Genomic DNA, 22,557 nt, shown 5'->3' with positions numbered 1-22,557 from the left:
CACTGTTATTCATCAAAAGAGTTTTCAAAATGAATAGAAAATATAGTCAAGACACTTACCCATAACCCAACATCATTGCGCAAGGGTTTTTATGGGTTTTTCTAACCATCAATAGTCTTCTAACGCCATTAGCAAACACAATGTACCATTAGAACACTGGAAATGGGCCTCTATACACCTATGTACATATTCCATTAAAAACCAGACGTTTGCAGCTAGAATAGTCGTTTACCACATTAACAATGTATAGAGTGTATTTCTGATTCATTCAAAAATAAGGGCATTTCTACCCTCTTAGAAATAAGGGTTCTTCTACAAGGGCTGAGGTTCTACCTGGAACCATTTGCTTGTGAAAAACCCTTTCCTGAGGAAAAGCTTTTTCAACGGTTCTTGGTAACACTAACGGTTCCAGTAAGATCCATTTTAATCCTGAATAAGGGGGTTTAAAAGGTTTTTTTTGGTGGAACCCTCCAAAAAGGGTTCTCCTATGAGGACAAGCCGAAGAACCCCATATGGTTCTACTTGGCACTTGTATTTCTAAGAGTGCAAGTGAGCCCAAACGTTTGAACGGTAGTGTATCTGTAGCTCGATATCACCGGACCTCTCTTTCTGATTTCTTCTATCTATGTAGGACTCGTCCCGGTATCTCTGTCCCGTCTCACGTTTGCCTCACATGTCACACGGCCGCTCGTCCTTGGGCCTTCGCTCACGATGACTCGACTGATTCCCCGCTGTTATCAAACGCGTCAATGATTAACCGTCGCCTCACAATCGTGAGTATATAATCTGTTCGGCTCATCGTCACAGCGCCCATCACTCTGGAAAACACACACTCACACATACACAGGAGTGTGTATAGCGTGTAGATACATGTGTATTTCCAACCCCCCCCCCCCCCCCCGAACACAACAGGAAAAGGGTTGACGCCCTCCCTCCGTCCCTCCGTCCCTCCCTCCGTCCGTCCGTCCCTGAAAGCAGCACTCACTTTTCAAGAAACCTTCCACATTTCTCAGCTTCACCCCAATTTTGCGACCTGACGTTACTCAGATGTGACTTCACCCCCGGAGGAAGTCATCTATAGAGTAAGAGAAAGCCTGAAGATAAGTGGAAACATCTGGGGTAAGATGACCTAACCCCCCCCCCCCCCTTGTCTAAACACATTCCTTATTCTTGCAGCTCTGTCCCCCTCACACAAGACAAAACATTTCCAGAAGACCAGATTAGGCTTTTTCTTTTTGCCCCCGTCTTATCCATTATATGCATGAAAAGTTGAACTTTAGACATATTTGGGCAGGGGGGGGGGGGGAGGACGAGGAGGACGAGGAGGAGGCGTGTCCTCATGCAGTGTCTCTACGGCCTTATAAAAAGCTGCATGTTTTGAACTCAGACTTTGCTCATTTGCATCAGGACTCCACCAGGACCTACAGCCGCAGGGAGAGAGAGACGACCTCCCTGCCTGAGAGGACACACCGGGACTCGAGCTAAGCAAATAACTCCTCACATGATGCTTTGCTTCTGAAGAAGGAGGAGGAGAAGGAGAAGGAGAAGGAGGAGGAGGACGTTTTTGTCTTGTTTAGTTTTTTTTCTCTGAGCTTTTGTGAAAGCCTCCCGGTTTTAAAAAAGATTGGCTTCGGTTCACATCCTACAATTGTCCCGGGAGCGAGAGCAGAAGGTCTTCACCACCACCAGTGAGGACCATGTGTGCTGCTGCTCTGGACCAATACTGTGGCTCCGTTTTCTGGGTAAGAATCAACCGCAGCTTCTCCGACGTCGGTCGGGTCAATTCCATTCAAGAATGAGCCGTAAACGATGAATAAGAGGTCTGAGAGGTGGACTTTAAGACAAGCCAAGAATGAGTGATCGTGTAACATCCCTGAGATTCATTGTCTAATATTAATGGGAACCAATTTCAATTAAATTAAAAGTATCTTGGTATTTTGTCCCGATGACAAACGCGTTGGAGAACGTGTGGACGTTTGGTTTGTCATTCAGAGATAAATGAACATTGTTGATTTCAGTCGTTCAGTCTGACCTTGAATGCTTTTAGAAGTCGTCCTTACTGGTGAGTTACTACTTAATTTAAACGTGGGAGGACATCAGAGAAATTCAATGCCTCATTTTTCATCTACAAAGCTCGTGTTAGGCACGCCGCCCGCCCTTCTACCTCGCTAACCAAGCTCAATCTCCACTGAAGGGCTATTTAAATAAATACTAACTGTTTGGTTGATTCATTTTTGTTGATCTTTTATTAACCCTTACCTCTAAAAAAAAAAAAATAGAACTTAAATATTAAAAAACCGACCTGCGATGCTGTGATAGATAGCACGCCGTGTTTTTAACCCTTGTACACAGTGGACACGTGACCGTCGTGACTCTTGAGTAACACATGACTCGACATGTCTAGTACCTGTACAACACATTAACCTCAGTTATCGCCTCTGTTTCATCTCTTGTGGAAACAAGATGCGTATAATTTTACGAATTTCGTTTTTTTTAACGACTTGACAAAACACCTATATTAACAATATACATATATATATATATATATATATATATATTTCAAGTACTGGGACAACTCACTTCTTTGGATTCTTAAATTGGAATTCAGGATTTGCTGATTTTCTTAAACCTCAACACAGACTTTATTATTTCCATCCTACATTTCCTTTATAAAGCTCTGGGTGTTAACTACACTCTTAGAAATAAAAGGTTCTACGGCTTGTCCTCATAGGAGAACCCTTTTGGAGGGTTCCACCAAGAACCCTTTTAAAACCTTTTATTCACGAAAAGGGGTTTTAAAGTGTTCTATGGGTCAAAATTGTTCTTACTGGAACCATCAGTGTTACCAAGAACCCAGAAGCAAATGGTTCCAGGTAGAACCTCGGCCCTTGTAGAAGGACCCTTATTTCTAAGAGTGTACCATTAATTAGTTTGCCTCCACAGAGTAACTAACGAGTCAGTTTTTGTTCAAATAACACACCACAGGCCACCGTTCAGCTCCCATTTTCCTCTTAGAAGTCTTTGTTTTCAAAGTATAATCAGAGACATTTTTGTAATATGACGTCAGTGACCTGTGTGTGTGTGTGTGTGTGTGTGTGTGTGTGCACTCCAGAATGAATCGTACCTGCAGAGGGAAGACCCAGATCTCCCACTATGTATGGAGCAGACGGTGCTGGTGTGGATCCCTCTGGGGTTCCTGTGGCTTTGCGCCCCGTTGCACCTGGTGTCGTTTTGCAGACAGGAACCGGGGAGCCGAAAGTTCCGCTCCAAGCTCTACCTCTGCAAACAGGTACGAGAAATCCATACAAACACAGTGTTTTAATTATTACAGGGTTTCGAAATTCTGAAGTGCATTTTCTTTTTACTACATACACCATTATAATCCTATCCGTCCTCCTTTCAGGCCGTGGTTTCTCTACTGTTGCTGACGGCCATCGTGGGCCTGGTGATCACGTTAGCGGTTGATTACAGTCCCAACAACGACTCGTCGTCGTCTGCGACTGAGAAATACCCAAGCGTTTACTATGTAAATCCCATCCTGTTTGCTGTCTCGTGGGTAAATATTACGTTTTTTCATCAAGATTTAAAGGTGGTATAGATTTTTTTTTTTTTTTTTTTTTTTCACAACATGTTTTTTTACATTTTTTGTTAGATCCTGGTTCTCTTGTGTCAAGAAGGAATGAGGCAACAGAAAGGAGTGGTCGACTCGGCCACGCTTTTCGTCTTCTGGTTGCTTCTCGTTCTGTGCGACATCTTCCCTTTCCAGACGCTGCTGCGAGAGGCACTCAGACAGGTATGAGGGAAAAAAAATTGTGCGAGGAACCTCACCCTAACCCTAACCCCAACCCTAACCCTAACCCTTCAGATTATTATTATGACGGGGTTAACGTGCATAAAAACTCTTGAAACTTGGCATGGAGTTCAGGTCTGGAGAAAATGCGATATTGGCATAATGCCAGACCCATACGTTGCTCAACGGACCTACAGCGCCCCCTATTGTGAAAACAGAGTCAAAATTGAGTTCCACTAAATTTCCCCAAACTTGGTGGGAAGATGTTATAGACCAAGACAAACAAAAAAGTCGACCGTAACCATGGCCTCAACTCAACAGGAAGTCGGCCAGTTTGGCGATTTGCACCCTGTATGTAAACGAGCGAACCTTTTGTCGTAGCGACATAAAAAAAAGAACACGGCAATTTGTAGTATACACATCAAAGGTGAAGCATCGTCAGAAGGATTTGCGGATTCAAAATGTTGTGGCCACGGCAACCCTCTGCGTTTTGGTGAATTTCGACCATTCGCAACAAAACAGGAAGTGCCCTATAAGTTCAGCATGTATTGAGTTCCATCGAAGATGTTATAGACCAAGCCGAACAAAAAAGTCGACCGTGACCATGGCCTCAAGTCAACAGGAAGTCCTCCTTTTCGAAATTTGCCGTCCATTTTGGCCATTTTCACCCTACGTAAATGAGCGAACCTGTCCGAGCGTGTTTGTCGTACCAACATAAAAAAAACCCTTGCCAATTTGTAGCAGACACATCAATGGCGTAGAGTCGTCGAAAAAGGATTTGCGGATTCAAAACAGTGCGGCCACGGCAGCCGTCTGCGTTTTGGCGGATTTCGACAACGAAACAGGAAGTGCCCTATAAGTTCGGCGTGCATTGCGTTCCATCGACTTTGGCGAAACTTGGCAGGAAGATGTTATAGACCAAGACGAACAAAAAAACATCGACCGTAACCATGGCCTCAACTCAACAGGAATTTTGAGTTTTTATGCACGCTAACCCGCTCAAAAACGACCACAAGGATAACAATAGGTTAGTTTCGGCCCCTGGCATTCGTGGCCATTGTATTTCTACCTTGGAAGAGTTCATTTAATTGAATAATTACCAGGTATCTTAAACCCATTTTCGTCCTTCCAACAGGGGGAGATCAGCGATGTCCCTCGCTTCTGCCTTTTCTACATTTCCTTTGGCCTGGAGCTGATTGCACTTGTTCTCTCCGCTGTGGCCGATATCCCTCCAGAAGACAGGGACGCTATTAAAAAGGTAAGCGTGGGCACAACGGGGAACGCCATTCTCTGAACATCATCCATCATCTGTGTGCTCACCAACTGCTTCCATCCACAGAATCCAGAAACCGGTGCAGCATTTTTGAGCAGAATCACCTTCACCTGGTTTAACAGGTAAACAAAAACAAAGAGTTATGTCAGTAAGGAACCTTCCAAAACTATGCTCTATTGATCCCACTTTTTCCCCCCTCGTCAGTATGATGTTTAAAGGCTTCAGGCGACCCCTGGTTCAGGAGGACATGTGGGATCTGAACCAGGAGGACAGCACCGCTTACATCCACGAGCGGTTCCAGTCTATCATGGACACGGAGTTGGGTAAAGCTCGGGTCCGCTTACAGACTCACATGAGGAACAAATCCCAGGAAGACGCATTTGAAAACGGCCACTGCTCTGGTCTGAGAGAAGGCGTCAGTCAGGATGTGCTGATGATGGTGAGCGTGTGGTAAAGCAATATACGTTTACGTGTCGTGGGTTCTCTGTCACGTGTCACAGAGTTTGTTCTGTTCTACTTCAGGCAGAGAAAAGAGGCAAAGGAAAGGGAAAGAAGAAAGAAAAGGAGGAAATCACCTATCCCAACTCGTGGCTGGTGACGACCATCTTCAAGAGCTTTAAAGGGGTTTTGATCGAGTCTGCCCTCTTCAAACTGCTGCAGGACGTCTTCATTTTTATCAACCCTCAACTGCTCAAGTGAGTCAAGTTACTGATGGGAATATTGTTACGAACCAAGTCAGAATTCTAAGTTTAAAGTCAGAATTCTCAGAATAAAGTCAGAATTTGGGGTTTAAAGGTCAGAATTCGGGGTTTAAAAGTCAGAATTCTAAGTTTAAAGTCAGAATTCTAAGTTTAAAAGTCAGAATTATGAAAATAAAGTCAGAATTCATAGTTTAAAGTCAGATTTCTGAGAATAAAGTCAGAATTTTGAGTTTTAAAGTCAGAATTTGGGGGGGGGGGGGGGTTTAAAAGTCAGAATTATGAGTTTAAAGTCAGAATTATGAGAATAAAGTCAGAATTCTGAGAATAAAATCCGAATTCTCAGAATAAAGTCAGAATTATGAGAATAAAGTCAGAATTCTAAGTTTAAAGTCAGAATTATGAGAATAAAGTCAGAATTCTAAGTTTAAAGTCAGAGTTCTGAGAATAAAATCCGAATTCTGAGTTTAAAGTCAGATTTATGAGAATAAAGTCAGAATTCAAAGTTTAAAGTCATAATTCTGAGAATAAAATCCGAATTCTGAGTTTAAAGTCAGAGTTCTGAGAATAAAGTCAGAATTTGGAGTTTAAATGTTTTAATCGAGTCTGCCCTCGTCAAACTTCTGCAGGACGTGTTAATTTTTATCAACCCTCAACTGCTCAAGTGAGTCAAGTCACTGATGGGAATATTATTACGAAGCAATTAATCCATTGATTTATTGATGATTTCACAGTCCCTTTCAAAATAAAATAAAATACGAGCGACTGATAAACCCTGACCCGGTGCTGAGTCACGCGACATCACTGACAATAAACTCAACACTGACTGTTTGCTGCTGATTGCCTCTGTGCACCTCATTGCAATCATTAACTCCAGAGATTAGGGTTGACTGTGTTATGCTCACAGTCAGTCAGTTTACACAAAAACATACATACAGTACAGCGTAGTATATAGTTGTACTGCAGAGACAGAGACAGAGCACAGGAGGTCACAGGATGTTTTCTGTCACCTCAACCACAGAACATATGATTCAATTAAATAAAATAAAATTAATACACACACACACACACATTAGGCAAAGTGTTTGCAGCTCTTTTTCTCAGGAGCTGGTGTTGACTTCTACGGAAGAGGATTAGAATAAAGTCCGAATTCTGAATTGTAAAGTGAGAACTCAAGTCTGAATTCTGATAATAAAGTCAGAATTCAGAGTTTTAAAGTCATAATTCTGAGTTTAAAGTCATAATTCTGAGAATAAAGTCATAATTCTGAGTTTTGAAGTCATAATTCTGAGTTTTGAAGTCAGAATTCTGAGTTTTGAAGTCAGAATTCTGAGTTTTGAAGTCAGAATTCTGAGTTTTGAAGTCAGAATTCTGAGAATAAAGTCAGAATTCTGAGAATAAAGTCAGAATTCAGAGTTTTAAAGTCATAATTCTGAGTTTTGAAGTCAGAATTCTGAGTTTAAAGTCAGAATTCTGAGAATAAAGTTAGAATTTTAAGTTTAAACTCTGATTCTGAGTCAGAACTCAATTATATTTTTCCTGTGTGGCCCTAATCCTTTTACGTAGACTGTCACTCATTCACTCTGAAATTAATACTCTGAAATTGAATTGGAAATGATAATTTTTTGCCCCCAATCGATCCTCACTCATGTGCCGTCAACTGTATTTATCCATCTGAAACACGCAAAAAACGTACGCGTGCACAACAACTCGTTCAAAGCTGTGGAAATAACAGTGTGTTGTGCTGGTGAATAATCCATACAACCCTTGGACTTCACTATTCGCTCGACATCAGCTGGGGGGGATTCATACTGATCTGTTTGCTTGAAGTCATTCTCATTACCTAGATATTACTTTGGAAATATGTCTGTGTATTACTGTTTCAGAAAAAGACGACTCTGGGAGCGTCACATGTAAGCACGTGCGATTGAGCTGCGCCGTTGACCGTTTCTCTTTTTCGTTAGACTCATGGTCTCCTTCACTCAAGACAAAGCCAGCCACGTCTGGGAAGGTTATCTCTACGCCGTGCTGCTGCTGCTGGTGGCCATCCTGCAGTCTCTGTTCCTGCAGCAGTACTTCCAACGCTGCTTCGTGCTGGGGATGCAGGTGCGCACGGCCATCATGGCGGCCGTGTACAAGAAGGTAAGACGCCCGCGTCTTGTTTTTAGCCCCAAAGGAAAATAAAACGTGACCATGACTCTCCCTTTGTAAGACCTGCTGTCAGCTTTTTACGAGCGACAAATCACTTTTATTAACGTGATACGAGGTTTGGTTAAATGTCACAGATAAGGAGACATCGTCTAATCACTGCCATGAGCTGTACAAAGTCTCACTCTGTCAACATTTGGTGCTTAAGTACTGTAAACACTGCCGTGATAGGGGCTGCAGGGATTAAGTGATTATTAGTCATGTACTATTTTGATAACTCATTAATCAGTTTGACTCAACGCAGTGATGATAGGGCCCTCGCATCCTCCACGCAAGTCAGGGAGTGACCTCACGTTTGAATCCACAAAACGTTTCAACAACTTTTCACCCTTCACGTGTCTCACTTATTTAAGTACGGTGCAAATCGCCAAAATGGACACCAAAATTCAAAATGGCCGACTACCTGTTGAGTTGACCCCATGGTTACGGTCAACCTTTTTGTTCGTCTTGATCTATAACATCTTCCCACCAAGTTTCGGGAAATTCGGTGGAACTTAATGCATGCCAAAGTCATAGGGCACTTCCTGTTTCGTGGCGAATGGTCGGAATCTGCGAAAATGCAGAGGGGTTGTCGTGGTCACGCCATTTTGAATCCATGAAACCATTTCACCTTTGACGTGTTTAGTACAAATTGGCACATTTTTTTAATGTCCGTACCACAAACGCGCTCGGACGAGTTCGCTAATTATGTAGGGTGCAAATCGCCAAAATGGCCGACTTCCTGTCGAGTTGACCCCACGGTTACCGTCAACTTTTTTGTTCGTCTTGGTCTATAACATCTTCCCACCAAGTTTCGGGAAATTCGGTGGAACTCAATGTTTGCCGAAGTCATAGGGTACTTCCTGTTTCATGGCGAATGGTTCAAATTCGTGAAAATTCAGAGGGGCTGCCGTGGCCACGATGTTTTGAATCCGTAAAACCATTTCACCTTTCATGTGTTTATTACAAATTGGCAAGTTTTTTCATGTCCATACGACAAACGCGCTCATTTACATAGGGTGCAAATCGCCAAAATGGACGACTTCCTGTTGACTTGAGGTCATGGTTACAATCAACTTTTTTGTTCGTCTTGGTCTTTAACAGCTTCCCACAAAGTTTGGGGAAATTCAGTGGAACAAAATTTTTCCTCTGTTGCGCAAAATTTCTTCCATGAGCTGTTTCGCCCCCTGTTGCTAACCCATCTCTCGCTCTCCACCTCTCCTTCCCAAGTCTCTGGTGATGTCCAACGACAGCCGCAAAGAGTCGACGGTCGGCGAAACGGTGAACCTGATGTCGGCGGACGCCCAGCGCTTCAACGAGGTGACCAACTTCATCCACCTGATCTGGTCCTGTCCGCTGCAGATCGTCCTGTCCATCGTTTTCTTGTGGGTGGAGTTGGGACCGAGCGCTTTTGCCGGGTTTGGAGTCATGATTTTACTGGTGCCGATCAACGCACTGCTCGCCTCCAGGGCCAGAACGATCCAGGTCAGTAGACCTAAACAGAATATACGTAGTAATATATATTACTAGGATCTTTGAGGGCTTGATTTCTCTTCCATCTCTTCCCAGATCGATAACATGAAGTTTAAAGACGGGAGGCTGAAAATCATGAATGAAATACTCAACGGGATCAAGGTGAGTTGCCTTTATTGAACTTATTCCTTGTTTGTTTTCCCCTGTAACGTGTGCCTCTTTCTGGGTAAAGATCAGTGGCCGTGTGGAAGTGAGACTTGCCTTTCATGTTTTTGAGGATAAACCTGAAATGTTAGTTTTGCATCCACCACCTGCGGTCTACTGCAATTGTCCACAGAGCTGTTTTCCCTCCTCCTCCTCCACAACCCCACCCTTCCTTCCTTTTCCGTGCCTCATTCTCCCTGAATCCATCGCCCTCTCCCACCAGATTCTGAAGCTCTACGCCTGGGAGCCGTCCTTCCAGAGGCAGGTCGAAGGCATTCGGGGAAAAGAGCTTCACGTGTTGAAGAAGTTTGCCCACCTGACGTGTATCTCCACCCTCTTGTTCATCTGCGCTCCGTCCCTGGTTTCTCTGGTCACATTCGGAGTGTTTGTGGGGATAAGCTCTGAGAATATATTGACCCCGGAGAAAGCGTTCACCTCCATCACTATTTTCAACCTCCTCCGATTTCCCCTCACCATGCTGCCCCAGCTCATCGCTGGCATTGTGCAGGTGAGAGACACAAAGTACACTGAGAGTCAGAATTCTAAGTTTAAAGTCAGAATTCTCAGAATAAAGTGATAATTCTCAAAATAAAGTCAGAATTCGGAATCTAAAGTCAGAATTTGGAGTCTAAAGTCAGAATTCTGAGAATAAAGTCAGAGTTCGGAGTTTAAAAGTCAGACTTCGGAGTTTAAAGTCAGAATTCAGAGTTTAAAGTCAGAATTCTGAGAATAAAGTCCGAATTCTGAGTTTTGAAGTCAGAATTCTAAGTTTAAAGTCAGAATTCTAAGTTTAAAGTCAGAATTTTCAGAATAAAGTGACAATTCTGAGTTTTAAAGTCAGAATTCTGAGAATAAAGTGACAAATCTGAGTTTTAAAGTCAGAATTCTGAGAATAAAGTCAGTATTCAGAGTCTATTCGGAGTTTAGTCAGAATTCAAGTTTTAAAGTCAGAATTCTGAGTTTAAAGTCAGAATTATGAGAATAAAATCAGAATTCAAGTTTTATTCAGAATTCGGAGTTTAAAGTCAGAATTATGAGAATAAAGTCAGAATTATGAGTTTTAAGTCAGAATTATGAGAATAAAGTCAGAATTCTAAGTTTAAAGTCAGAATTCTCAGAATAAAGTGATTCTGAGTTTTAAAGTCAGAATTCTCCAAATAAAGTGATAATTCTGAGTTTTAAAGTCAGAATTTATTTTCTGTAGAGTGCCACTCATTTGGAAAATGTAAAGAAATATTATTTTCGTCCCTTCAGACGACAGTGTCTGTGAAACGCCTGGAGAAGTTCCTCAGCGGTGAAGACCTTGACAGTAGCAGTGTGCAGCGCGACCCCAGCTTCAGTACGTTCACCGTCGACATTCGTTTGTGTTGTTGTTTTTGAAGCTTCTCAGCAAATCTTAACGTGTGCGTCTGCTTTCATTTGTTAGACGCTGCTGTCAAAGTACGTGACGGCTCCTTTGCTTGGGAAAAGGATTCCAAGCCTCTGCTTGAGAAGTACGTGAACATCGCTCACCCTTGAACTTTATATTATATGACACATAGCTGCAGCGTAACAGTGTGTTTGTGCTGTTTTTTCAGTGTTTCCTTGGATGTTAAGCCCGGTCGGTTGGTGGCGGTCGTGGGAGCTGTGGGCTCAGGGAAGTCCTCTCTGGTTTCAGCTCTGCTCGGAGAGATGCACATCGTCAAAGGCATGGTCAACATTCAGGTGATGCTCCTTTTGGTAGTTTTCTGTTCAAAGAGCTTCGGGTTATTACAGGGACAGCGCAGAGGGCTGTATATTGTATTTTATTATGTTTTTTATTTACCTCTGCTGTTAAAATGTGTACATATGTAAATATGTTCTTTATATGGTTTTCATTGTTTTTCTCTCAGACGCACATGACAGTATTAGAGCCACATGTAACATCTCAGACTTACGATTTACTGACTTTAATCTGAATTCTGACTTTAATCTCAGAATTCCAACTTTCTGACTTCAATCTCTGAATTCAGACTTTCTGATTTCAATCAGAAAATTCCAACTTTCTGAATTCTGACTAATCTCAGAATTCCAACTTTCTGACTTTAATCTCAGAATTCAGACTTTCTGATTTCAATCAGAAAATTCCAACTTTCTGACTTTAATCTTAGAATTCTAACTTTAATCTGAATTCCGACTTTAATCTCAGAATTCTGACTTTAATCTCAGAATTCTGACTTTAATCTGAAATTCCGACTTTCTGACATTAATCTCAGAATTCCGACTTTCTGACTTTAATGTCAGAATTCCGACTTTCTGACTTTAATCTGAAAATTCCGACTTTCTAACTTTAATCTGAAAATTCTGACTTTCTGACTTTAATCTCAGAATTCCAACTTTCTGACTTTAATCTCAGAATTCAGACTTTCTGACTTTAATCTCAGAATTCAGACTTTCTTATTTTAATCGGAAAATTCCAACTTTCTGACTTTAATCTGAAAATTCCAACTTTTTGACTTTAATCTGAAAATTCCAACTTTCTGACTTTAGCCTGAAAATTCCAACTTTCTGACATTAATCTCAGAATTCAACTTTCTGACTTTAATCTGAAAATTCCGACTTTCTGACATTAATCTCAGAATTCCGACTTTCTGACTTTAATCTCAGATTTCTGACTAATCTCAGAACCCCCCGTACTTCCAAGTGTTCAGGACTGGTGAAGCCCCTTCATTCTTTTCTGCGAGGCATTTTCATTCCCTCTCGATGGACCTTCTGACTCTTCTTTCACGTCTCTTTCTCCAGGGCTCCCTTGCATTTGTGCCACAGCAAGCCTGGATCCAAAATGCCACGCTCAGGGACAACATCCTGTTTGGCTCTCCGAGTGACGAGAGGAAGTTAGAGAGGGTGATCGAGGCGTGTGCCCTGAAACCTGACCTGGAGCTGCTGCCTGGTGGAGTCCTCACTGAGATTGGAGAGAAGGTCAAATATTTATTCCTGTGTGTCCCTAATACCTCTTCCGTATTAGAGGATATTAACTATATAAACTTAATATTTTCTTCTCTACCTTCTCCTCAGGGAGTCAACGTCTCAGGCGGTCAAAAGCAGCGTATTAGCTTGGCTCGAGCAACTTACAGCCAATCTGATATTTTTCTTCTGGACGACCCGTTGTCTGCAGTGGACTCTCATGTAGCGAAGCATCTTTTTGATAAAGTTATTGGACCCAATGGACTCCTTAAAGATAAGGTTCGTACTTAATCTGGCATCGGTCCATTTTACAGTGTTATTTGTGCCATTGGCAACAGACAATCCAGCAAATAAACACCCGGAATGACGTCTTTGTCTGCACAGACTCGTATCCTGGTGACACACGGCGTGGGTTTTCTGCCTTACGTCGACGAAATCGTGGTCTTGAAAGATGGAGCGATCTCTGAGGTCGGATCCTACAACAGCCTCCGCGCCAGCAAGGGCGCCTTTTCCGAGTTTCTGGACACGTATGCCGGAGAGCAGACAAAAGAGAGCGAGCCAGAGTCAGGTAATCAAACCGCACGATGTACTGTAGATACACTACTGTTCAAAAGTTTGGGGTCACTTAGAAATGTCCTTAGTTTTGAAGGAAAAGCACCTTTTTTTCAAGTAGTATCGATCTGCAGAGCAAGTTGCGTCTGTGACTTTCGATATGGGTTGAGCATTACCTAATGGTGTGCATCCTTGAGTTTGAAATTTTTTGGAGGAATTTTAATTTTGACTGATTTCTCATGCTGCACCAGGCTCATCAGCAAAAAAAAAGTATTTCGGAATGACTTGAAATTTACCATCATAATAGTCGGCATCGCCCTGAACAAGGATCTGTTGAAAATATTTGCAAACCTCTTAAGGAATAATTTTAATGATTTTTTGAAATTCAGGAAATGATCCATTTGCCCTGATGCACTTTGACAGTGAGCTGACTTTCTTCTCAAAAACAAAAAGTATCTCAGAATGACTTGAAATTTACCATCATAATAGTCGGCATCGCCCCGAACAAGGATCAGTAGAAAATATTTGCAAATCTCTTAAGGAATAATTTTAATGAATTTTTGAAATTCTGGAAATGATCCATTTGCCCTGATGCATTTTGACAATGAGCTGACATTCTTCTCAAAAACAAAAAGTATCTTGGAATAACTTGAAATTTACCATCATAATAGTCGGCATCGCCCTGAACAAGGATCCGTTGAAAATATTTGCAAACCTCTTAAGGAATAATTTTAATGATTTTTTGAAATTCAGGAAATGATCCATTTGCCCTGATGCACTTTGACAGTGAGCTGACTTTTTTCTCAAAAACAAAAAGTATCTCGGAATGACTTGAAATTTACTATCATAATAGTCAGCATCTCCCTGAACAAGGATCCGTTGTTTATCCGATTAATGTGACCATTTTTTTCCAGACAAGTGCCACGAGACCATGGACGTGCATCTCATCTCTGACATCGAAGATGCCGATCTAGACTCGCCCATGGTGGACATTGTGTCTGCTACAATGAAGAGGGAAAATAGCATCCGCCGGAGCAAGCGCATGGGCAGGTTAGAGCACCGCCGTGACACAATATTTTCTCTCAATTACACTACCGTTCAAAAGTTCGGGGTCACCAATACAATTTTTTGGTGTTTTCCATTAAAAGTCACACTGGAACACTTGAAATGGGCCTCTATACACCTATGTACATATTCCATTAAAAACCAGACAGTTGCAGCTAGAATAGTCGTATACCACATTAACAATGTATAGAGTGTATTTCTGATTCATTTAATCTTATATTCATTGAAAAAAAGTGATTTCCTTCAAAAATAAGGAAATTTCTAAGTGAGCCCAAACTTTTGAACGGTAGTATATTTCATGGCCCACAGTTAAACTTGTGAAGTGGTGTTGGTTTGCTCTCTCTGAGTGCTTTTGGCATCTACTTCTTTTTCTAGTATCAGACTAAGAACAAACAGTTCTATCAAAAAACCAGACGACAACGACGCAAAGAAAGGCCAGAGGCTCATAGAGAAGGAAGCGATGGAAACAGGACAGGTGAAATAAGTTCTTAAATACAGTAAATACATCATTTGGCATCACAGATTATATAACCTGTTCACTGAAACTTGTTGCGTCTTCAATCTCCAGGTGAAGATGTCGGTGTATCTCGAGTACCTGCGAGCCATGGGCTGGGTGTACAGCGCCACGGCCTTGTTCTTTTTCATCCTCCAGCTCGCGTCCACCGTCGGTCAGAATGTGTGGCTCAGTGATTGGACGAATGACGCGGCGAAGTACGCCAACCAAACGTACCCTACCTCAGTCAGAGACACCAGAGTGGGAGTGTTTGGAGCTCTGGGAGTCGCTCAGGGTAACTGTTGATTATCTGTTTGGGGAAATGGGAATAGTTTCTCCTCTTCAAAAAGGCCGACTTCCTGTTGAGTTGAGGCCACGGTTACGGTCGACTTTTTTGTTCGCCTTGGTCGATAACACCTTGCCACCAAGTTTCGGGAAATTCGGTTCAATTCGATGTATGCCGAAGTCATGGGGCACTTCCTGTTTTATGGTGAATGTTCGAAATTCGCCAAAACGGCGAGGGTTGCCGTGGTCACACCGTTTTGAATCTGCCAAACCTTTGAACAGCATTTCATCTTTGATGTGTCTAGTACAAATTGCCACGTTTTTTATGTCGGTCTGTCGGTTCGGTCATTTATGTAGGGTGCAAATCGCCAAAATGGATGCCAAAATTCAAAGTTCCTGTTGAGTTGAGGCCATGGTTACGGTCGACTTTTTTGTTCGTCTTGGTCTATAACATCTTCCCACCAAGTTTCGGGAAATTCGGCAGAACTCAATGTATGCCAAAGTCATAGGGCACTTCCTGTTTCGTGGCGAATGGTTAAAATTTGCGAAAACGCAGAGGGTTTGCCGGGGCAACACCGTTTTGAATTTGTGAAACCATTTCACCCTTTGATGTGTTTAGTACAAATTGGCACGTTTTTTCATGTCCGTACGACAAACGCGCTCGGACGAGTTCACTAATTTACGTAGGGTGCACATCGCCAAAATGGTTGCCAAAATTCAAAATTGCTGAGTTCCTGTTGAGTTGAGGCCATGGTTACGGTCGACTTTTTTGTTCGTCTTGGTCTATAACATCTTCCCACCAAGTTTCGGGAAATTCGGTGGAACTCAATGTATGCCAAAGTCATAGGGCACTTCCTGTTTCGTGGCGAATGGTTGAAATTTGCGAAAAAAGGCAGATGGTTTGTCGTGGCCACGCCGTTTTGAGTTTGTGAAACTATTTCACCTTTGATGTGTTTAGTACAAATTGTCTATAACATCTTCTCACCTAGTTTCGGGTTATTTGGTGTAACCAATTTTTCACCTTAGTTGGCACTATTGAGCCCTTGAACGACGCCAATATCGCATTTTCGCCAGACCTGACCTCCATGCCAAGTTTCAGGAGTTTTTATGCACGTTAACCCCCTCAAAAATGACCGCAAAGCCACGGATCTACTAATAATCTGAAGGATAACAATAGCTTCCTCGCAGAAATTTGTTCCAGGAGCTGTTCTGGGCCCCGAGCCTATAAACAATAGAATAGTTTTAGTTTCTCCTCTTGTGCTGAGTTTTCCCTCCCACAGTCCAGAGAAACCTCTCTTTGCCAAAACACTGCCAAACATTTTAAAGCGCTCCACTGTGTGAAGGTGTATTTACAGTCTCTCCTTTCCTGGCAGGTGTCTTTGTGTTCATCGGCGCCATCCTCATCGCCAACGGTTCGGTCGTCGCGTCTCGCATCCTGCACTCGAGTCTGCTGAACAACATACTGCGAGCTCCCATGCTGTTCTTCGACACGACGCCAATTGGGAGAGTGGTTAATCGCTTTGCAAAGGTCGGTCTATCGTTTCCTCTTTCTTGTTGTTGTTTTCTCACTTTCTTCCTGTCTTCTTCCTGACATATTCTTGTAAATCGGAATTTTGGACATAAGACCTATTTTCCAACTCAGCCGGTGTGATGGAGACGTCCGGAGACGTTTTCAAGAAATTTCATTCAGTTCTTCTAGTTGCCGAGTTCGCTGGTGCTATGGCTAGCGCAAGTCAATGTTACGAGCTAGCATGGCATTAGAAACACTCATACCGACTCCACAGTGCACCCGAGGCAAATCAATTGTAACGGCAGACTATCGATGTACATATCTGTGTTGATAGAATGATATTTGAAACAAAACTAACCTCGCATCGCATGAATTTTTGAGGGACTACTTTCTCAGCAGCAGTGGAATCAGTCCGCCGCTGCCATAGCCTAACAGGAAGTATGACGCGCTGCTGCTGAGACATAAATCCTTCAAATTTCAAGGTTGGTTTTATTTCAAACATTCTATCAACACAGATATGTACATCGATAGTCTGCCGTTACAATTGATTTGCCTCGGGTGCACTGTGGAGTCGGTATGAGTGTTTCTAATGCCATGCTAGCGTGTACCATTGACTTGCGCTAGCCATAGCACCAGCTAACTCGGCAACTAGAAGAACTGAATGAAATTTCTTGAAAACGTCTCCATCACACCGGCTGAGTTGGAAAATAGGTCTTATGTCCAAAATTCCGAACTGTCCCTTTAACTGACAAGGCAGTAATAAAACACTGTGAACAGTAAAAACAAGGTTAAACAGTGTTAAAGTAAACAGGCAGACTGTAATGATGATATAATCTATTTGACAATGGCACCAGTCATTCATTCAAGTACACAGAGTGCAATAACGGCCGTAAAACAATAAACAACAAGGACACAGACAACAAACGGGCACTTCATTCACAGACTGCACACATCACAATTGAATTGAATTGAATTGAATTGAATTGAATTGAATTGAATTGAATTGAATTGAATTGAATTGAATTGAATTGAATTGAATTGAATAACTTTATTCCTCCCCCGGGGGGAAACACACTTTTACAACAGCTCAGTTAAAGTGACAAGAGGTGCAGAAATGTGCAAGGGCATAATAAGTAAAAGAAATAAAACGTAAAGATAAGAGTAAATATAGAATAAAATAAAATACAATATGGTGAAAATTACACTCTAAATATCAGTAAAAAAGAAATAAAACGTAAGATAAGAGAAAAATAGAATAAAATACAATATGGTAAAAAAATCACACTCTAAATATAAGTAAAAAAAATAATACGTAAGATAAGAGTAAAAATAGAATAAAATAAAATACAATATGGTAAAAATTACACTCTAAATATAAGTAAAAAAGAAATAAAACGTAAAGATAAGAGTAAAAATAGAATAAAATAAAATACAATATGGTAAAAAATTTAATTAAATTACACTCTAATGTAGAGTAAGTAATAAAGTAGAGATAAGAATAACAATAAGATAAGAATGCACAATATACAAAAATGTACACACAGTGCAGAAAGGGAATAAACCGAGATGTGCACTCAATACAAAAAAGAAAAATCCTGAATGAAGCAACTGAATTTACACCATAAGCAGAGGTAAGTAGGTCAATCAGTTAAACGAGGAGTTAAATATCAATGAAATTGCATCTGCAAACACATCAAAAACACATGGAATATTTAAAACTCAGGCAAGACCAGACGTGATAAGCAAAATCTAAACTTCCCAAATGCCTTTCTTCCTAAAGGACATTTTCACCGTGGATGAAGTCATTCCCATGACCGCACGCTCCTGGCTCCAGTGTCTGCTGACGGTGTTGGGGACTCTGTTCGTCATCTGTTTGGCCACTCCTTTTTTCGCCCTCATCATCCTCCCTTTGGCTGTTTTCTACTACTTTGTACAGGTAAGCTGAGCCAGATTAAGAAAACAACAACAAATAGAGGGGGGGGAGGGGGGGAGGAAAAAAGGCTTGTTTTCTGATCCTCGCCCTCTCTCTCTCTCTCTCTCTCTCTACACCTAGCGCTTCTACGTAGCCACGTCGAGACAGCTGCGTCGGCTGGACTCTGTCTCTCGCTCTCCCATATACTCTCACTTTGGCGAGACCGTGTCCGGTCTGTCGGTGATACGAGCCTACGGCCACCAGGCAAGGTTTCTGGCGCACAACGAAATGGTCATGGACGAGAACCTCAAGAGCGTTTACCCTTGGATTGTGTCAAACAGGTCAGATATTGAAAACACCATGTTTTTATTTTGACACCAGTGTGTGATCAATGATAACACCTGATCACTATCTCTGTGTTTTGCAGATGGCTCGCTATCCGACTGGAGTTTCTCGGGAACCTGGTTGTGTTTTTCGCGTCTTTGCTCGCTGTTATTTCCAGGAATACCCTGGACAGTGGCCTGATCGGCCTGTCGATATCTTCTGCCCTGAACGTAAGTCACTGGTGCACTCTTACGTTGCAGATGATAACATTCTTTTTCTAATGCTAACAAATGGACAATTCCTTCTATTTCGGGGATTTGCAGATAACGCAGAACCTCAACTGGTTGGTGAGGATGAACTCAGAGCTGGAAACCAATATTGTAGCTGTGGAGAGAGTGAACGAATACACCAAGATAGATAACGAGGTATGTTAGATTGTCTTGCATGTGCATCATACTTCTTCGTCAATGTGTGTAACTCATTTACGTAGGTTGCAAATGGCCAAAATGGACGCCAGAACTCAAAATGGCTGAGTTCCTGTTGAGTTGAGGCCATGGCTACGGTTGACTTTTTTGTTCGTCTTGGTCTATATCATCTTCCCACCAAGTTTCGGGTAATTCTGTGAAACCAATTTTCACCTTAGGGGGCGCTATAGAGCTCTTAAGCAATGCACGGGTTCGGCACCTACGCCAATATCGAATTTTCAACAAACCTGACCTCCATGCCAAATTTCAGGAGTTTTTATGCACGTTATACCCCCTGAAAAATGACTGGTAAGCCACGGATATAATAATAATTTGAAGGATCCATTTGCCCTGATGCACTTTGACAGTGAGCTGACTTTCTTCTCAAAAACAAAAAGTATCTCGGAATGACTTGAAATTTACCATCATAATAGTCGGCATCGCCCTGAACAAGGATCCGTTGAAAATATTTGCAAACCTCTTAAGGAATAATTTGAATGAATTTTTGAAATTCAGGAAATGATTCATTTGCCCTGATGCACTTTGACAGTGAGCTTTCTTAAAAAAAAAAGAAAAAAAGTTGCAGTCTGTATTATTTTAGCTTTTACTTTCCTTATCATGCATTACCATAACTTAAAAATCTTCTTTCAGGAGTTTTTATGCACATTATACCAAAAATAATAAAAATAACCAGAAAGCCACAGATACAATCATAATCTGAAGGATAACAATAGGATCTCTGTGGCCAGAGATCCAGTAGCCAGCTATTCACTCTTACCTTTATAGATAAACCTAGGCCGTAGACGCGAGAAAGCCAACATGCTCCCCTTACAAGTCGCTTAATGCCTATACAGTAATAGGGTTAGCCGTCGCTAGCTGGCCCGGCAGCTAACTACAAGCTAGCTACGTCTAAGACCAAAAGTGTTTGTGGTTGTTTCTGTACAGGCTGAGTGGGTAAATGACGAACGACCTCCAGCGGATTGGCCTGAGGAAGGAGGGCTACAGTTTGAAAACTACAAGGTCCGCTACAGGCCTGGATTGGATCTGGTGCTGCATGGAATCAACTGTGACATCAAGAGCTCTGAGAGGGTGTGTGTGTGTTTTCTGTGCTTTTTGTGACCTTGACATTGTCAGGAACAATCGTAGAAAAATCTTAAATTTAGACTGTGTAGGCATGCACAGGTAGAAAGAAGATATGGCCTCTTTTGAAGCAAAGCAGAAAGGACTGTAAATATGAATATCGGAAAAAACAAACGTGCCAGCTGTCGTGTCACATTTATTAATTGTGTGTGCGTTCCAGATTGGAATCGTGGGTCGCACGGGAGCAGGGAAATCCAGCTTAACAAACTGCCTGTTCAGAATCATTGAAGCTGCCGAGGGCCGCATCCTCATCGATGGCATCGATATCGCAAAGATCGGCCTGCACGACCTGAGGAACAGGCTCACCATCATACCACAGGATCCGGTGTTGTTCTGCGGGACCCTGAGGATGAACCTGGACCCGTTCGACCGATTCAGCGACGAGGACATCTGGAGAACGCTGGAGCTCTCGCATCTGCACGACTTTGTGTCGGGACTGGACGAAAAGTTAGAATACGAAGTCTCAGAAGGAGGCGAGAACCTCAGGTACGAGAACACAGGAAAGCTGAACATAACACTATAGTTTAGAAGTAGGGGCTTGGCTACAGCGTTACAATTGTTCTTTGTATTTCTCCCTCTCAGCGTCGGGCAGAGACAGCTGGTGTGTCTGGCGCGAGCGCTGCTGAGAAAGTCTCGCATCTTAATCCTGGACGAGGCCACGGCGGCGGTCGACCTGGAGACGGACAACCTGATTCAGAACACCATCCGGCAACAGTTCTCACACTGCACTGTCCTCACCATCGCCCACCGCCTGCACAGCATCATGGACAGCTCCAGGTGAGTGGTGCCATTCAGGTTCCAGGGTGTAAGGATGAGTGTAGGGCTGCAGCTAGGGGTGGGGGGAAAAAAATCGATTCACATAGGAATCATCCACGATTCTGAATCGATTCATAAACTTCAAAAATCGATTTTTGGAAAAAAACAAAAAAAAAACAACATTTTTTTCAGAAAGTTTCTATTTTGAAAAACCACACAAAACACCAGTTTGTGTTATTTAACCCTAACCCTAACCCTAACCGAGTTACTCGAATCACTCGAGTAATCGTTGCAGCCCTAAATGAGTGACATCTAGTGGTGAGACATTAGATGTACCAAACGCTTTGTTTGCATAGTAAAAAAGGAAAATGAACACAATGGCTGGTTTGTCACTCGTCTAAAGTGCACATAACTTGTACTTATTTTTATTTTATTGTTATTTTAAAGCAGTTTTATACAAACACACGTCATATATCGGCCAATAAACATTCCTAAATGTCACACACTGGACCTTTGTAATGTGTCTTATACCACTCATTTCACAGCAGTTACATCATTCATTCTTGTATTTTTTTGTTGTTGTTCGTGTTCTGCTTTAACACGAGTTAATGCTTTACAAACAGCTGTGGATTGTTCAATTTCAACTCTTTAAAGACCTTTGGACCACATGGATCACATGGGCCTCACCAGGAAGTGGACTCTACAGAGTTGATTAAGAACCTTTTTAGACATAGAGTAACACTTTAAAGATGACTTGTGTATTTGTGTTTCTATTTTCTGTGCCGTTTGCTCTCTGTTTTATTTCTAAATTATGGGCTTGTCCAACATCTTGAGTCTTTTCATCCATCCCCTCCACTTCTGACCATTAATAATTGACAGTGTTCAGCCAGGTCACTCTCTGTGTTTGTGCTTCCTCCACAGGGTGATGGTGCTCGACGCGGGTAAGATAGTGGAATTTGATGCTCCAGGATACTTGTTGGAAAAACGAGGTCTATTCTATTCCATGGCAAAGGACGCTGGGATAACAACAGACGCCATTGCAAAGGATGCGGATTTCAGTGTTCTCTGATTTTTATACTATGACGACAGTGATGATGATGATGAAATTTCTTGAATTGCTTTTGTTGCTGAATTTGGTAAAAACTGATCATTTTTGTATTTGCAAGACAAAGTGTGTAAAAAAAATAATAAAAAAAATATTATTTCTCATAATCTGATTAATTGCTTTTCATGGAAAGAACCACCAGAGCGTTTTTTAACTGATGTTTGTTTCAACCAGGTTATACCAAACACTGGAGATATGATCATCACTGTAAAACAAAAACGTGCTGATTTATCTCTATGTTACAGTTAAATATACTGATACACCACACAGCAGCAGGTGTAACAACAAATCAACATAATGTTGACACTTAAATAGAACAAATAATGAAAAAAAACCCAACTATAAATATATAAATAAAGCTTTCTATGAGAAAACCTACAGTAGTTTACATATTTTGTGGAGTG

At 41.9% G+C, this 22,557-nt stretch overlaps 1 protein-coding gene across 1 annotated transcript; it reads left to right on the top strand.

Annotated features, from left to right (window-relative positions):
• Positions 1–1,697: 1,697 nt before the first annotated feature.
• On the top strand, positions 1,698–22,117 carry abcc2 (ATP binding cassette subfamily C member 2; the record flags this gene model as incomplete). Its single annotated transcript, XM_083897457.1, has 30 exons — positions 1,698–1,742; positions 3,113–3,289; positions 3,404–3,556; positions 3,653–3,793; positions 4,926–5,048; positions 5,130–5,185; positions 5,268–5,502; positions 5,589–5,758; positions 7,726–7,903; positions 9,179–9,433; positions 9,518–9,583; positions 9,849–10,133; positions 10,880–10,964; positions 11,052–11,118; positions 11,203–11,329; positions 12,386–12,562; positions 12,659–12,826; positions 12,932–13,115; positions 14,014–14,149; positions 14,540–14,639; positions 14,733–14,952; positions 16,316–16,470; positions 18,233–18,388; positions 18,506–18,705; positions 18,792–18,918; positions 19,012–19,113; positions 20,098–20,241; positions 20,453–20,778; positions 20,875–21,069; positions 21,970–22,117. The coding sequence occupies 30 exons, from the start codon at positions 1,698–1,700 to the stop codon at positions 22,115–22,117; spliced, it is 4,701 nt and encodes a 1,566-aa protein (XP_083753583.1).
• Positions 22,118–22,557: the final 440 nt, after the last annotated feature.

Source organism: Microchirus variegatus (assembly GCF_963457635.1).
Source record: "Microchirus variegatus genome assembly, chromosome: 11".
Taxonomy (NCBI): Eukaryota; Metazoa; Chordata; class Actinopteri; order Pleuronectiformes; family Soleidae; genus Microchirus; species Microchirus variegatus.
This window is presented reverse-complemented; position numbering and strand designations above follow the sequence as displayed.